This window comes from Phymastichus coffea, unplaced genomic scaffold, assembly GCF_024137745.1.
Source record: "Phymastichus coffea isolate CEN01 unplaced genomic scaffold, Cenicafe_Pcof_1.1 PCOF00092, whole genome shotgun sequence".
In the NCBI taxonomy this organism is placed as follows: domain Eukaryota; kingdom Metazoa; phylum Arthropoda; class Insecta; order Hymenoptera; family Eulophidae; genus Phymastichus; species Phymastichus coffea.
Genome location: NW_026706903.1, coordinates 672,358 through 687,700, shown reverse-complemented (window position 1 = coordinate 687,700; position 15,343 = coordinate 672,358). Strand labels below are relative to the sequence as shown.

The window sequence follows — 15,343 nt, the reverse complement described above, 5'->3', positions numbered from 1 at the left end:
ATGATTATAGATTTTACATTAAAATGGATTAATCTTTAGTCGACCTACAGTTTCGAAATATGATGCAAATGAATACTAAGATTTATTTAATTTGCACAATATTGATTTTAATTTATGTTATTTACATATTATCCATATGCAATGTAAGTAGATAATTTCGTAATTTTTATCTTAAATCATTTTCAATGCACTTTTAATTGTTTTTAAAATTGTCAATTCGATTGACGGTCAATACACCACAAACCGGCTAGCAATTGAAGGTAACTGAATAGTATAACTTTCGCTGTGAGACGGTGCTATATCACTGATTATCGCTGCTTATCGCAATATTTAGATTTTTAAAACTTATATGCAACTTTCAAAGCTGCTGATGTACGACATGGCCTGTTTCTCGAACCAATAATGAGAACGGTCCACTTTCGTTTTGTAGTAAGACGTGAGAATGGTCGAATTCCTAATAAAAATATATCAGAAAATCACTTTGCAGCTGATTATGATGGTAACGTTACAAAATTAAAGCAATACCATCGTACTTACGGCAAGTCGTCCTTTGTCCATCACTAGAACCCTATCACTATCCATGATAGTGTTCAATCGATGAGCTACTGTAAGGACGGTACATGGTGCAAATTTAATGCGAATAGTTCGCTGAATGAGTGCATCAGTGTGAGGATCAACGTTTGCAGTTGCCTCATCCAGCATTAGAATTTTATTGTTACGGAGAATGGCACGAGCTAAGCATATTAGTTGTCGCTGACCAGTACTGTAATTCGAACCTCTGTCGAGTACCCGATGATCGAGACCATTGCCAGTCAATTTCACCGAGTCCCTCAACTCGACCTATGTATCAACAGTAATTAACAAACATTATTTTAATATTTGTAAAATTCAACATTTCGATTACCTCTTCCAAAACTTTCCATAAAAGTTCATCCGGAAACTCGTTGAATGGATCCAAGTTGTGACGTAATGTTCCGGAGAAGAGTACTGGATCTTGAGGGATGATCGATATACTTTTTCTTAGATTTTCCAAAGCAATTTTTTCTATGTCAATACCATCAATCTCAATGACTCCTTCTATTTCCACTAATCTAAACAGCGCAGAGATGATAGATGATTTTCCGGCTCCTGTTCTACCTACGATTCCAATCTAAAATTTAGCGATCGGGGCAGAATTTAAGTAAAACAATGAAGACCAAATAAAGATAATGGCATAAATAATAAATCACACCTTCTCACTTGGAGCAATTGCAAAAGTAAGATTTTTAAGAACTGGTGAATCTTCATTAGAGTAACGCATCGAGACATTTTTAAATTCCACTCTGCCCTTGATTGGCCAATTATGAGGTGGCTCAATCAGCAAAATTTTCTCTTGTTGTTCTTTCTTCAATTGATTTTTTATTAAAATACCTTTATCATGAAGGTTTAGCTCAGATGGTAATTGTGAATATTCAAGTACTCTCTCAACAGACGTCAACTGATTTGTAACTTCAGCACTTTGTCTCATACCCCATTGAAGCTGACGCGTAAGAGCCATAACTTGAGTTATCACTAAGCCTACCGCACCTGCAGCAAAGTCTAAAAATTCTTTTTGTTTAAGTAAAGCCGTTCTATTTATAAAGACAATGGATATGCGCAATCATGATCGATGTAGAATCAAATAGAGTATAAAAAATACTGACGCTCTTTCAAGAAAAGGAAGCTGACGATTACCATTCCCGTAAACAGAAAACAGCATACATCCAAAGAAAATCCAAAGGCTACACTAGTTGCAATAAACAGGTACCACGAGGAACTGTTTGTATCTTGCAACTTATCGAATTCTTCTTTGAGAATACTTTCTGCTTTATATGCCCTTATTGTTGTGATTCCATCGAGTGTAGCATTCAGGTGAGTAAACACGGGAGATCGCGCTGTAAAGAGTATCACAAATTATTATATCAAATTTGAAGTCGATATCAAGCAGCTTGCATGTATTGACGCTTACTAATTCCTTCCAGTCTTTTTATATCTTTACTTGTCTTCAAGTAAATCCCTCTGATATGATAAAATAAAAGTCCAATCAGAAAAACAGGTAACAGAAACCAGTAGTTTATAGTGCAGGCAATGATAATAACCCCTAATGTAACAAGAATAGTCTGCGTGGCATCGAGTATGGCTTTGGGTAACGACTCGTCAATGGTCCCTAAATCCTTGGAGAAGCGATTGAGAATTCGACCGCTCGGATTAGTATCGAAGAACCTCATTGTCGCACGAATGAGAGCAGCAAAAGCTAGATCATGAAGACGTTGACTGGCACGTAAGCACGTTGTTAGGAATGTAAAAGAACGTATGATTCCCACCAAAAGTATGGAGGTAACTAAGGCTGTATAGATGTACACGTAGTAATTTCTCGGTAGAATATCCTTTTCTTTGAGGAATATTTTACTTGGATTCATAACAATAGAAAAATTGCCGTTTTCGTGTATTTTATTGTAATAATTACGGGCTTCTTCTGCATTCACACTGGAATAAATTGCATATTCAAATTTTTAATTTCATATGGAATTTTTTTATGATATTTTTATCATTTCAAAGATGATAGCTTAATTATCCTTTATATTATCATACTTTGAATAAGGGAAATACTTTGATTAAACTTACAGGATAGAGATAAAATAATCGTTCATGGTGACACACGCTTGTGTTGCTAAATAGAATAATATAACCAGTAAAGCAACTATGTTATTTGCACCAGATTTTATATAACTTCCAAAAAGAGTCCCTGTCACAGTACCACGGGATGTGCCTTCAAAGTAATTATCTTGTTTAATTTCATTATCATCGATACCTTCTCCATCAGTTTCATTTCCGCTTTCACTTACTCGACTCTGTGCATACAATAATTTATTTAAATAATAGACTTATTAAGAGGCTTGCAATAAAACTTCAGGAAATTAATTTTGATTGAATTTGGGAAAAATATTCTTAACAAAAATTAGACAGTTTATTCATGAATATAGTTAATATATAGAATAATATAGTTATTCGCTCATTATACTCAATTTTACTTACAAAATTAAAAAAGGCTTACTGGCAAAATCTCTGAAATATAGATATTTGTATATTTAATTAGGAATATTTTCCCAAACATTTATCAAAATTATTCCTCAATACCTGAAAGTTCTCTTTCAGGCAATTATTATTTTATTCTATTAACTCGTATGCTGGTTATAGAATATCTTCGTTTACTGTCAAAAATGGGACCGAATTCGGTGGTAGATACTTTTTCTTCTTCCCCGGCGATTAAGGTATTATATTTTGGATAGGCATGTAAAAGTTCATGGTAGTTGGCATATTGATATAGCTTTTTTTGATCTAAAAGAAGAATGGTGTCAGCATACTTTAGGTATTGTAGCTGATGAGTGGCCAATAAACGTGTTTTTCCGGATAAGTACTTTTGAAGACACTCTTCAAATAAATGTTTTCCTACATGAGCGTCTACCTGCACGAAGAATTCAACTTAGACAAGAGTTGAAGAATCTATTGGTTTTATCAGTAGGCAACGTACCGCACTTAAAGGATCGTCCAAAAGATAAATATCAGCCTGTCGGTATACTGCTCTTGCCAGATTGATTCTAGCTTTTTGACCTCCAGACAAGGAACTTCCTCGTTCGCCAACTATAGTTTGATCGCCATTCGGGAATTGTCGAAAATCTTTTTGCAATGCGCATACTTTGACTACATTCATGTACCTCTGTCGGTCAAATTTTTGTCCGAATATAATATTCTGCCTGACGCTTGCACCAAAGACCCATGCATCCTGATCCGCAAAACTGACAGAACCTTTTACCTCAGCAGTACCTCTAATAATGTTTAATTCACCAAGAATCGTAGAAATAAGCGTGCTTTTCCCGGAACCTACCATGCCGATCACAATGTAAAATTTGCCTCTCGCCATTTCTACTGTAATATCATCTAAAATTGTTTCCGCAGAACATGGGTCCCACTTGGTTGTGACATGTTTTAACTGTACCGACCAATTTTCATCATGCAATACATTCTTTGATCCTCTGTAAAATGTTGACACCGTGTAGATTCATTGCACCTCCCTTTTTCCAAATAATTAATAAAAATTCATTGTACTTACTCACTATTACTTTTTATGCCAAAGTTATTAGACGATAAATTGCTAGCTTTCATAATAATATTTTGATTTGAGCTCTTGTTCGACACTGGTGTCTTATTTTTATCAGTACATATGATAGTATTATGAATTTTGGATATAGAATTCGGTAAGTTTTTACGATCAACATTATTTAATTGGAATTCCTCGTACATTAGAAAGTATTGTATTCTATTGGTAGCCACTCTACATTCGGCGATTTCAGAAATCCCACGCACGAATATATTGAACATCGTTAAGGATATCAAGTTGAAGTAGGACACGTACATAAATACCCTTTGTGCAGTGAGTTCTTGTCCTCTAAATAACATTGTCATCAAAACTCCAAAAAGAGCAATTCGCGCGTTGAAGAGAACAAAAGTCATATAGATCCCTCGAATATAAGAACTTTTCTTAATAACTTTTAGCTCAAGGCGCCGTGCAAGTTCCACTAAGGTGCAAAATGGTTTCTCCCACGCGTACATCTTAATCACTTGCACACCGGAAATAATTTCATCCATCAAACGAATACGTTCGTCAGTTTTAAGTGATGTTTGCAATCGATATTTAGAAGATAGTTTTCCTAAATAACCTATAGTTATTTTTGTTTTTTTAGAAATTCCATTTATTATACTTCATCTTACACCATCGGAGAGTTTCCAAAGTCTAAAGTCACCAGTTCATCCGCAACGCAGATTAATGGACACTCTCATTTATTATTTTTTACTTACCTTGTATAGGAACAATAAGAAATACGATACTTGTTCCAATAAGTGCTGACCATCCAATTTCTATGTACAATAAAATCGTAATTATAATGGTCGATAATGGAGCAGACCACATATGATGTAGGCAAACGAAAATCGTTTCAAATCTAGTAACATCACTAGCTACTAAATTAACTATTTTGCCTGGTGCTGTCTCACCTAATGCTGCTTTACTTAAACGCAATGCCTGGAAAAAAATTAATTGTTCACTGGGCAAGTTCTGGTATTGTTGGATTAAAAAAATAATTACCTTTCTATAAATAACAGAGCAGACTGCAATTCTAATACGTCCTCCTTGATGATAACGCATGAAAATTGATTGATTTATCGATATAGTTGTAGCGAGTTCGGCAGCTATCATACTAGTGGCCCAGTAAATTGCAATCTCATAAGACATGTTTGTGGCCGGTTCGAAGTATCGTAAAAGCGCACGCAAGAGAAGTGGCGTGCCTAATCTATTGAAAGAACCATTTAAATTTATATTATTATGTGCGATAAAAAATCCAGCACATCAATCAAGTAATTCATTGTGATAGAATTACATTTGAAAGAAAATGTTTTTCTTAGAAAATAATTTTTTTTCTTATTTTTTGCGTAAACTACTATAGATAAGAGTAATTTATAATTTTTATACCTCAAAACTAACTCAGTGATAATTTGAATGCAACCCATTAAAAAGATCTCGGGAGCGAAAGCTCGACCAATGGCCCATAATAAGCTAGGGCCGCGTTTTTTCCTTTTGGCTCTTTGCTGTTCTGCAAACCATTGTCTGAAAAATCGCGTTAGAAAATAATTAATTACATATAAATATATACTACTACCAAAAAACCTGATAGTAATAGTAACAAAAATACATGTCATCAAATTAACACATTATAGCAATGTATACATACGCTTGTCCATAACAATAGATTTTTTCGGGATACGGTCTTTTGATATAAAAAATTAGATATAAAATGATTGTTTTTAGTATTCAGAAAATAATGAAAGCAGAAATAATATTCAATGTTATTTATGAAAAAGTTCAATGGGCAATGTACGGATATTAGTGTACTGTACTACTAGCAGGTTTTGTGTCTCCGCTTTTTAACCAACATTTACACTTTTGTTGGCAATCCCACGAAAATAATTTAATTAATTTCAATTTTTTGAGTCTCTGAATTGATAAAATTAAATGATACCGTTAAGTATTATTTTCTGTTGATCAACAATTTTTTGTACGATATAGGTATAATAGTAAAATTAAATATATGCTGACTTTTCTAATCTATCTCCCAATATATTCGCTCGATCTTTCTTCAGAGGGTTATATAAATCTTCAACGTCTAAAATCTTTCTGTAACCAGTTTTAAATAAAGGAAAAGTCCACCTATAAAACGAAAAAGTAAAAATCATTGTATCTAATTATTTCTTGATGGATAGATCATGGTATACTAACAATAAGACGTCATGAAGTTTATGTATGCCAATTTCAGTTTTTCACTGTATTAGAATTATTTTTAAGCATAATTAAAATTCATTCAAAGATGATTTAAAATAGAAGTAATAAATCCAAATCAGTTCGAAAGTATATATACAGTGTTATTGTTATAATTTTGAAAGAAATTTGAAAAAAATCGGTAAAAGACTAAGAACAGATCGACAGCGCACAAAAAATATACGTCGATACTTTTGCTAATGATAAGTAGAAAGCTTAGAGACTACTGAAACACTCACGCCCATGTTAAAACAGAAAAGATATTAGCAGTGTCTCTTGGGTTCGGATTACTGCTACCTTTTCTATTGTCCATAATTGAATTTGATACTGCGCAGCTGTAAAATATCTACACTTCGCTTCGTTCCGTATTGAGCAAACACCGTAAAATATTCAATTTCTTATGCGATTCAAGACATAAAGCGCAACTAATCCATCAAATACGTTCTCTCGATTTATTTCATTTGTAGACACTGCAATCATATATTTTTTCTCTCGTTACATCATTTATGGTTAATCATTACATACTTTTTCTGTCTGTCGTATTTCTTTTACTGTAAATATTCAAATCTGCATGTAGCAAATGATACGCACGACTTTATAATTCAAAAGTATGTTACGTTTTTGCTCCTTGAGTTTTCAATAATATTTGATTGCTTACAATGTTTCCTCTCTAACTATATTACTCATCATATCACAGATATGTATATTTGAGCCACAAAGTTTATTCAAATAAGTATGCAGTTATGACATGCAGTATGGATTATTTTTTCAAAATTAAATTCAATATTAATAATATATTAAATTCCTGTGCGAACGGTACATAATTAATTTATATTCCAGTTGCAATTTTTATTATTTTTCTATTGATGACGGATCAGTAAAGTATGTATCATGTAATTTTTTTGTCCGCACGTTATTTTTTTGTACATATATGTGCTAAACTATAAAGTCAAATGTTCTAAAACTTTCCATTTTGGTATGGACGAAATCAAACAACTGGTCTTCTCATTTATTTCAAAAGTTTAAATTAAACTGGTAACAACGACAATTGGCAAATTTTTTTATTATTTCGCTGTTTACATACCAAAATCATACAATTTCTTGTTACGCGATTTTATTTGAGCAAAGCAGCGTACGTGTTCTGCTCAATGTCGACCAGCGACTGACTAACTGACCAAAGCGAATTTCCAGCGGTATAGTGGGGGGAGAGAGAATTGCTAACAGTAGCGAACGCAAATGTATTTGTTGCAGTAATCTCGTTATGAACTTATCTCAGAAACTAAGTAATTAAAAAAAATCTTGGACGAAGTTACATATCTCATTAAATTATTGAAATGTTTATAAATTTTGTTAAAAAAGTAATTTCGTAAGATTGCGGAAGAGACTAACGTAAGAATCAAAATATTAAATTCATATATACAGTTGGACCACAGTTGGTGTATATAAACTATTGTAAATTTTATTATTTTCATATGATGAAGTATTACAGTAAAAAGAAATTGTTAGATAGTAAACAATGACAAAATATAAAAATAGAAATAATTTCCACTATCAGCTCATTGTATTATTAGAAGGCCATCAACTCAATTCATTATTGAGTTCCAATAGGACTTCATTTCAAGGCAATATAGCAATACAACACTTGTAATAATTCCTTTTCTACGTATTAACATACTTGGATATGTAAGAATCACGTGCTATATATAAAAGTTGCTCATACATGGTTTGTCCTGTTTCTTTGACCAATAATGAAAATGGGCTATTTTGGTTTTGGAGTAGAAGGTAAGGATGGTTGTACTCCTAAAAATAATAAAATTAACGTGACACTTCGGACGTCAGGATAAGGCGGACTGAAATAATACTAAATACTTACTACTAGTCGTCCCTTATCCAGCATTAAAACTTTGTCACTGTCTATAATGGTGTTCAACCGGTGAGCAACGGTGAGCACGGTACACGCTGCAAATTTGGAACGAATAGTACGCTGAATGAGTGCATCAGTGTACGGATCAACGTTTGCTGTCGCCTCGTCCAACATCAATATTCGGTTATTGCGCAGTATTGCTCGAGCAAGGCAAATTAATTGTCGTTGACCAGTACTGTAATTTGAACCTCTGTCGAGCACTTTATGATCAAGGCCATTCTCACTTGGTTTCAACTCGACCTACGTCATGTTTAAAAAAATTATTTAAAATATTTTTAAAATGAAAAATTTGAATTGATAAGAGTCCATGATTACTTCTTCTAGGACTTCGTATAGTCGTTTATCTGATAATTCATTGAACGGATCCAAGTTCCGACGTAACGTTCCGGAAAATAATACGGGATCTTGTGGTATAATCGATATACTTTTTCTTAAATCTTCCAAAGCAATTGTTCCTGTATCAATACCGTCAATCTCAATGACACCTTCTATTTCCACTAATCTAAACAGCGCAGAGATGAGAGATGATTTTCCGGCCCCCGTTCTACCAACGACTCCTACCTGTCATAGCAATAAAAATTTAAAGAAACAGCTAAAGAAAGCATTCGTTTACCGGCTTATTTTTAGTCATGTTACTTTTTCAGTTGGACGAATAATTAGAGTCAGATTTTTAAGGATAGGCGGATCTTCGTCCAAGTATCGCATAGAAACATTCTTAAATTCAACTTGACCCATCGCTGGCCACTTTTCAGGTGGTTCGACTAGCAAGTTTTCTTCTCGATGTTCTCTTTTTTGTGTCTTCTTGCTTTTTAGACTACCTTTATTTCGAATATTTGATTCACATGTCAATTGTGCGTATTCAAGTACCCTCTCAACTGACATTAACTGATTTGTTACTTCGGCACTTTGTCTTATACCCCACTGTAGTAGACCCGTAAGTGACATCACTTGGGTGATCGCCAAACCAACTGTACCACCAGTAAAATCTATAAAATTATTTAACTTACATAAGGGTATTAATCCAAATAGTTCTCACATAGAGAATCGCTGTAAGTAGACGAAATAAATGAGGCAGAAAAAGATACTGACGCTCTTTTAGTAGAAGAAAGGTGAAAGTTACAACGCCCGTAAATATGAAACAGCATACGTCTAAAGAAAATCCAAATGCTATACTAGTTGCAATAAACATGTACCACGAAGAACTATGCATGTCTTGTAACTTGTCAAATTCTTTTTTCAGCATACTCTCTGCTTGGTATGCTCTGATTGTCGTGATCCCATTAAGAGTAGCACTTAAATGAGTAAACATAGGAGATCGAGCTGTGAAGAACATCGCATATAATTATAATGACGTGGAAAAGAAAAATGGTTTTAGGGATACTTACTCATTCCCTCAAGCCTTTTGATCTTTTTACTCGTCTTCAAATAAATCCACCTAATAAAGTAGAATACAATTCCGATCAAAAGTACAGGTAGTAAGAACCATAAGTTCACAGTGCAGGTAACGGTAACAGTCCCAACCATCGTAAGAATACTTTGCACGGAATCAAGTATAGCTCTGGGAAGTAACTCATCAATGGCTCCCAAGTCTTTGGAAAATCTATTGAGGATTCTACCGCTCGAGTTAGTATTAAAGAAGTTCATTTTCGCGCGAATGAGCGCACCGAAAGCTAAATCGTGAATATGTTGACTAGCGCGTAGACACATATTGTAGAATACAATTGAACGCGTGATGCCCACTAAAAAGATGGATGTAACTAACGCTGTATAGATGTATATGTAATAATCTCTTGATAAAATATCTTTCTCTTTAAGGAATTTCTCACTATTGTTTTTTGTAATAAGTAAACTACTATTTCCATATAATTTATTGTAATGATTACGGTATTCTTCAGCGTCAACCCTACAACATACAACTTTTCTTACTTTTAAATATTTTATGTAAATATGAAAAAATGGTATATTATCACGATAACTCTATAAAACTTTGCCAATTTGCTTATCATTCACATTATTTTTTAAATCATTTATTACTTGATAATATGATTGAGCAAATCATTGTAAAATTTTCAGTCGGATATTTATAAATTAAGATAGTTAGTGTAATACTTACAATACAGGAATGAAATAATCATTCAAACTAACAAAGGTTTGAGTTCCTAAATAGAGTATTAGAATCCAGAAAGCAACTATGTTACTTGCACCAGACTTAATGTAGTTTCCAAAATGGCTACCTTTCACAGTAGCACGAGACGTATCTTCGAAGAAGATATCTTGTCCAAATTCATCATCGTCATCTTCATCAAATTCTAATCCACTGTCACTAATTATACTCTATAAATGAAATAATTGATTCAAAGTATGAAGTTCCAAGATTCCTTGATTTTATTTTGGTTCAACTCACTTGTATGCTGATTATAGAAAGTTTTCGATTGGTTTCACTCACACTTTGATCCTATAGGTGAAATAATAATTAATTAAATATAAGTAAAACTGAGTTTTGACAATTTCTATTCTGTATAACTTACTTGTGGGAATATACAAAGTTTTTGATTAATTTCACTCATACGTCGATTCTGTAAGTAATATGCTTAATTAGAAATATAAAAAAAACTGAGTTTGATGATTTTTATTTTGTATAACGCACTTGTGCACTGATTATAAACTGTTTTTGTCTGACATCGCTAATACGTCGCCCCTATATAAATAAATAATTTGTTTATTATGTGCAAGAATAAATTTTCGCGATAGTAATTTTACTTGATTCACCCGTGTGCTCGTTATAGATGTTTTTCGTATTCTATCGGTTTCTTCGATAGCCTGTTTGTCTTTACTTTCTGTCATCAAAAAATTGTATTCTGGATAGGCATGTAAAAGCTCATGGTAATTACTATATTGATATAGTTTTCCTCGATCTAAAAGAAGAATGGCGTCGGCACTCTTTAAATACTGCAGCTGATGAGTCGCCAATATACGTGTTTTCCCAGATAAATACTTTTGAAAACATTCTTGAAATAATTTTTTTCCCACATGAGCATCGACCTATAAAAGAAAAATATAATCAATACAAGTATAAACTGGAATTTCTAATTTTAACTAAGTAACTTACCGCACTCAAAGGATCGTCCAAAAGATAAATATCAGCTTGTCGATAAACTGCTCTCGCTAAATTAATTCTTGCTCTTTGTCCCCCCGATAATGAATTTCCCCGTTCGCCAACGATAGTTTTATCACCATACGGAAATTGTTGAAAATCTTTTTGCAATGCGCATACCTTAACAACTCTTGTGTATCTTCGTCTGTCGAATTCCTGCCCAAAAAGGATATTCTGTCGGACACTAGCACCAAACACCCATGAATCTTGATCCGCAAAGCTGACACTTCCTTTTACTTCAACACTGCCTTGAGAAAGTACTAGTTCTCCCAAAATTGTAGACATAAACGAACTCTTTCCAGCAGCCACCTTTCCAATTATGATGTATAATTTACCTTTTTCGATTTTCAAGTCAACATCATCAAAGATAGTCTGAGATAAGTATAAATCCCACTTAGCAGTTACGTGTTCTAGTTTTATAGCCCAACTATCATCATGTATTACGCTATTATACTCATCTAAATTTCTAATTGTTATGTTCCCGTCTTCTACAGCTGTATTCAAATTGTCATTTGATACTTTTACATATTTTTTGACATCACCTCTGATGTTGGTACCATCAAATTCTAGCTTAGGTATCAATATGTTTTCATTATCAACAATGTTTGTCTGGAATTCGTCGTACATTAAAAAATATTGTATTCTATTGATAGCTACTTTACATTCGGTTATCTCAGCCATGGAACGTACAAACATAGAGGATAACGTCAAAGATATCAAGTTGAAGTAGGACATATACACAAAAACCTTCTCCATATTAAGTTCTTGTCCTCTGAGCAACATTGTGACTAAAGTTACGTAAAGAGCCATACGCGTAGTGAAGATGAAGAAAGTCATATAGATACCACGAATATAAGAACTTTTTTTAACAACTTTCAGTTCAAGACGACGTGCTACTTCGATTAAGGCACAGAATGGTTTCTCCCAGGCGTACATCTTAATTATTCGAACACCGGAAAGTATCTCATCCATCAAACGCACACGTTCGTCAGTTTTAAGTGATGTTTGCAATCGATATTTAGAAGACAGTTTTCCCAAATAACCTATCGTTTTTAAATATGTACGTTATATTATATCAGGTACTAAATCAGAGAAAAATAGCAAATTCAGAAATCTAATGTAAACATTAAATACACAATGCAAATCATAAAGTCGTTCTATTAAATGTTCGTTATATACCCCTACCTTGAAATGGTACAACAAGAAATATGATACTCATTCCAATGAATGCTGACCATCCAATTTCTGAATATAGCCAAATCATAATAATAACGGCCAGTAATGGAGCTGACCATATATGATGAAAGAGCGAGAATACAATTTCGAATCTGTTGACATCACTGGCCACTAAATTAACGATGCTACCTGGTGCCGTCTCACCCAGCGCAATTTTGCTTAAGCGCAGTGCCTGGGAGTGCAAGAAATTTTTAAGAAAACATGAATTTCAGCATTTTTCGCGATTTGTTGCGAAAAAAATCCAATTAAAAAAATATCTATTAATTTATTGGATTGAACTTCCTCTACTTTACTGAAATGATAATAAGTTATGTATTATTTACCTTTCTATATACGACGGAGCAGGCGGCTATTCTTATTCGACCACCCAAGTGACAACCGATGAACATTGTTTGTTGTTTTAAAGTAAGTGTAATGAAATTTGAAGCAACTATACCAGTAGCATAGCATATCGCAGTTTCATAAGACATATCAGATGCTGGTTTGAAGTATTGTAAAAATCTACCTAGGAGAAGTGGTGTACCTAATCTGTAAGGAAAAGACAACAATTTTAATTTATCATGTTAAATATAGTTAAGCTAAATTCTTTCTTATTAAATTCATTAAATAGAAGTTACAAAATTTATTCATTTATAAATTTCAAGAGATAATTTTTGACTTTTGAATTCCTTTTTCATACAAAGCGTACGAATTTTAATTTTGAGTAAACCCGTACTTACTTAAATATTGCTTGTAGAATATCAACAAGAAAATACTAAACTCTGTAAGTAGATATCGTTCATTTTTTTTCTTACTTTTATGCTTAGATTACTACATTACAGGCTAAGAATAATCTTAAATACACGTACCGTAAAACTAACTCGGTGATTATTTGAATAAAACCTAATAATACAATTTCGGAAGCAAAAGTTCGAGCTATTGCCCACAAAAAACTTGGACTTCGTTTTTTTCTTTTGGCTCTTTGCTGTTCTGTAAACCATTGTCTGAAAAACAACAAACTATCAGTTACCTTTTGACATGAAAAAAATGGTTTGTATTATGTATCAAGAAAAAGAAATCATTAAGTCCATAAAAATTATTTATAAGCAACTATTGTATTGAATTAAATTAATACAAACTTTTCTAATCGATCGCCCAGTAAATATGATCGATCTTTATTGACCGGATCATATAAATCTTCGACTCCCAAAATCTTACTCCAACATGTTTTAAACAAAGGGAAAGTCCACCTATAAAATTAAAAGGTAAAAATTTATTCAACAATGGATTGATATAAGTTCAAATGTTAAATTGATAAAAAATTTTATGCTCATATTGAAGTATTTTCGTATATACATAATTAAAAATAACAATCATACATAATTAGTTCGAATTTAAATAAAAAGTTGTCAATGAGTTTGAAATATTAATATTATAACTACATAACTTCTAACAAAATCAAAAAGTAAAACTATAGAACATGTGACAAACACTTACGTCCATGTTAACAAAGAAAAAATATTAGCTCGATCTCTAGGGTTCGGATTACTGCTGCTTCTTCTACTGTTCATAATTGCATCTACTTCCGTGCCGGCGCACAATATATACACTTATATTGATATTGTTCTAAACGAATATCATTAAAAGAATGTACAAACCTTTATCTTTTGATATTTTAATAGTAAAGCGGTAACACCATCAATTACAATAATATCGATTTATTTCACTTTTCACATATTGAAATCACTCGTTTTCTCTCTCTAAGTCAATGACAGATAATATAATCAATGAATATTTAAAAGTACTTTTCTGCAGTTTGTCATAATTTTTACCTGAAAGATTCGGATCTGTAGAAAATGATACAAGCTATACGACAGCCTAATCGACTCTAATTCAATAGCTTGCACAAATCTTCTGCTCTCTAAATCCATCGATAACTTCTGATTGGTCACAATGTCTTCCTCATGACTGCATTACGCATAAGGCAACGATATATATTTGAGATACAAAGTCAATTCGAATATGTATGCACTTCCCACTGTTCGACTCGCACTGTTTGTTCATTGCCAATGTCATTGTAAAAATCTTTTGCGTGCGCTGCATAAATACGTTCGATTAGTAGTTTTAATTGTTAATCTACCGATGACTTATCAGTGAGGTACGTATCATATAATTTATTTATACTTCTAACCCCGGCACACCTTGTGCCCAGATTTTCGATTCCAATCATAAGCTCTTAAATAAATTCAAATTCAGATAATAATGGTAAAATATAAATAGTATTGTTTCATCGCGGAAAATTAACACTGATAGATTATATAATTACATATCATTGCTATTTTTTACCAGAATAAAGTAATGTACTTCTTATATTTCTATATTATCTCTTCAAATCGTTTACATATTATCTCGATTCAACCATTTTATTTTATAATAGCTGATGAATTATTATGTGGAAATCACAAAATTATAATATTAATTAATACATTTTTACGATATGAACATACTCAACGATAAGTTATGTAATTATCATATAAATACGAAACTTGCATGCCTGAAGTTTCGTGCAAGGCTGTTTTATTATTATGATAATAATTTTCCTAACATTAATTTTCCACCAATTTTATTCAAGATGTGATAAAAATTTGTTAAAAATCGAAAC

At 32.7% G+C, this 15,343-nt stretch overlaps 2 protein-coding genes across 4 annotated transcripts; both read right to left on the bottom strand.

Moving 5' to 3' along the window:
- Positions 1–99: 99 nt before the first annotated feature.
- Positions 100–7,531, bottom strand: LOC131669347 (ATP-binding cassette sub-family C member 4-like). Of its 3 annotated transcripts, none has more exons than XM_058944160.1 (16): positions 7,473–7,531; positions 6,628–6,858; positions 6,170–6,280; positions 5,546–5,680; positions 5,162–5,366; positions 4,876–5,098; positions 4,130–4,736; positions 3,551–4,052; positions 3,200–3,484; positions 2,644–2,870; positions 1,988–2,505; positions 1,683–1,913; positions 1,232–1,578; positions 905–1,150; positions 526–840; positions 100–454 (listed from the first exon to the last, which is right to left on the bottom strand). In XM_058944160.1, the coding sequence occupies exons 2-16, from the start codon at positions 6,699–6,701 to the stop codon at positions 359–361; spliced, it is 4,122 nt and encodes a 1,373-aa protein (XP_058800143.1). In that variant the 5' UTR covers positions 6,702–6,858; positions 7,473–7,531; the 3' UTR covers positions 100–358. The 3 variants fall into 3 exon arrangements, with proteins under 3 accessions (XP_058800143.1, XP_058800144.1, XP_058800145.1); XM_058944161.1 differs by having other exon boundaries at positions 538–840; XM_058944162.1 differs by lacking the exons at positions 100–454; positions 526–840 and having other exon boundaries at positions 972–1,137.
- A 312-nt stretch (positions 7,532–7,843) lies between these two features.
- LOC131669353 (probable multidrug resistance-associated protein lethal(2)03659) lies at positions 7,844–14,252 on the bottom strand. Its single transcript, XM_058944177.1, has 18 exons — positions 14,179–14,252; positions 13,821–13,931; positions 13,551–13,685; positions 13,026–13,230; positions 12,652–12,874; positions 12,038–12,509; positions 11,422–11,911; positions 11,073–11,354; positions 10,960–11,010; positions 10,841–10,888; positions 10,717–10,767; positions 10,426–10,646; positions 9,698–10,215; positions 9,402–9,632; positions 8,949–9,298; positions 8,628–8,873; positions 8,262–8,552; positions 7,844–8,188 (listed from the first exon to the last, which is right to left on the bottom strand). The coding sequence occupies exons 1-18, from the start codon at positions 14,250–14,252 to the stop codon at positions 8,048–8,050; spliced, it is 4,140 nt and encodes a 1,379-aa protein (XP_058800160.1). The 3' UTR covers positions 7,844–8,047.
- Between the last annotated feature and the right edge of the window lie 1,091 nt (positions 14,253–15,343).

Coding starts and splice junctions, on each gene's coding strand:
- LOC131669347 (XM_058944160.1), bottom strand. CDS start 6,701: ATGGACAATAGAAAAGGTAGCAGTAATCCGAACCCAAGAGACACTGCT. Junction 4,053..4,129: donor GGCATAAAAAGTAATAGTGA/GTAAGTACAATG, acceptor AACATTTTACAG/AGGATCAAAGAATGTATTGC. Junction 2,871..3,199: donor ATTCTATAACCAGCATACGA/GTTAATAGAATA, acceptor TTGTATGCACAG/AGTCGAGTAAGTGAAAGCGG.
- LOC131669353 (XM_058944177.1), bottom strand. CDS start 14,252: ATGAACAGTAGAAGAAGCAGCAGTAATCCGAACCCTAGAGATCGAGCT. Junction 13,932..14,178: donor TTTTCTTTGTTAACATGGAC/GTAAGTGTTTGT, acceptor TTAATTTTATAG/GTGGACTTTCCCTTTGTTTA. Junction 10,889..10,959: donor AGTTTATAATCAGTGCACAA/GTGCGTTATACA, acceptor TATTACTTACAG/AATCGACGTATGAGTGAAAT.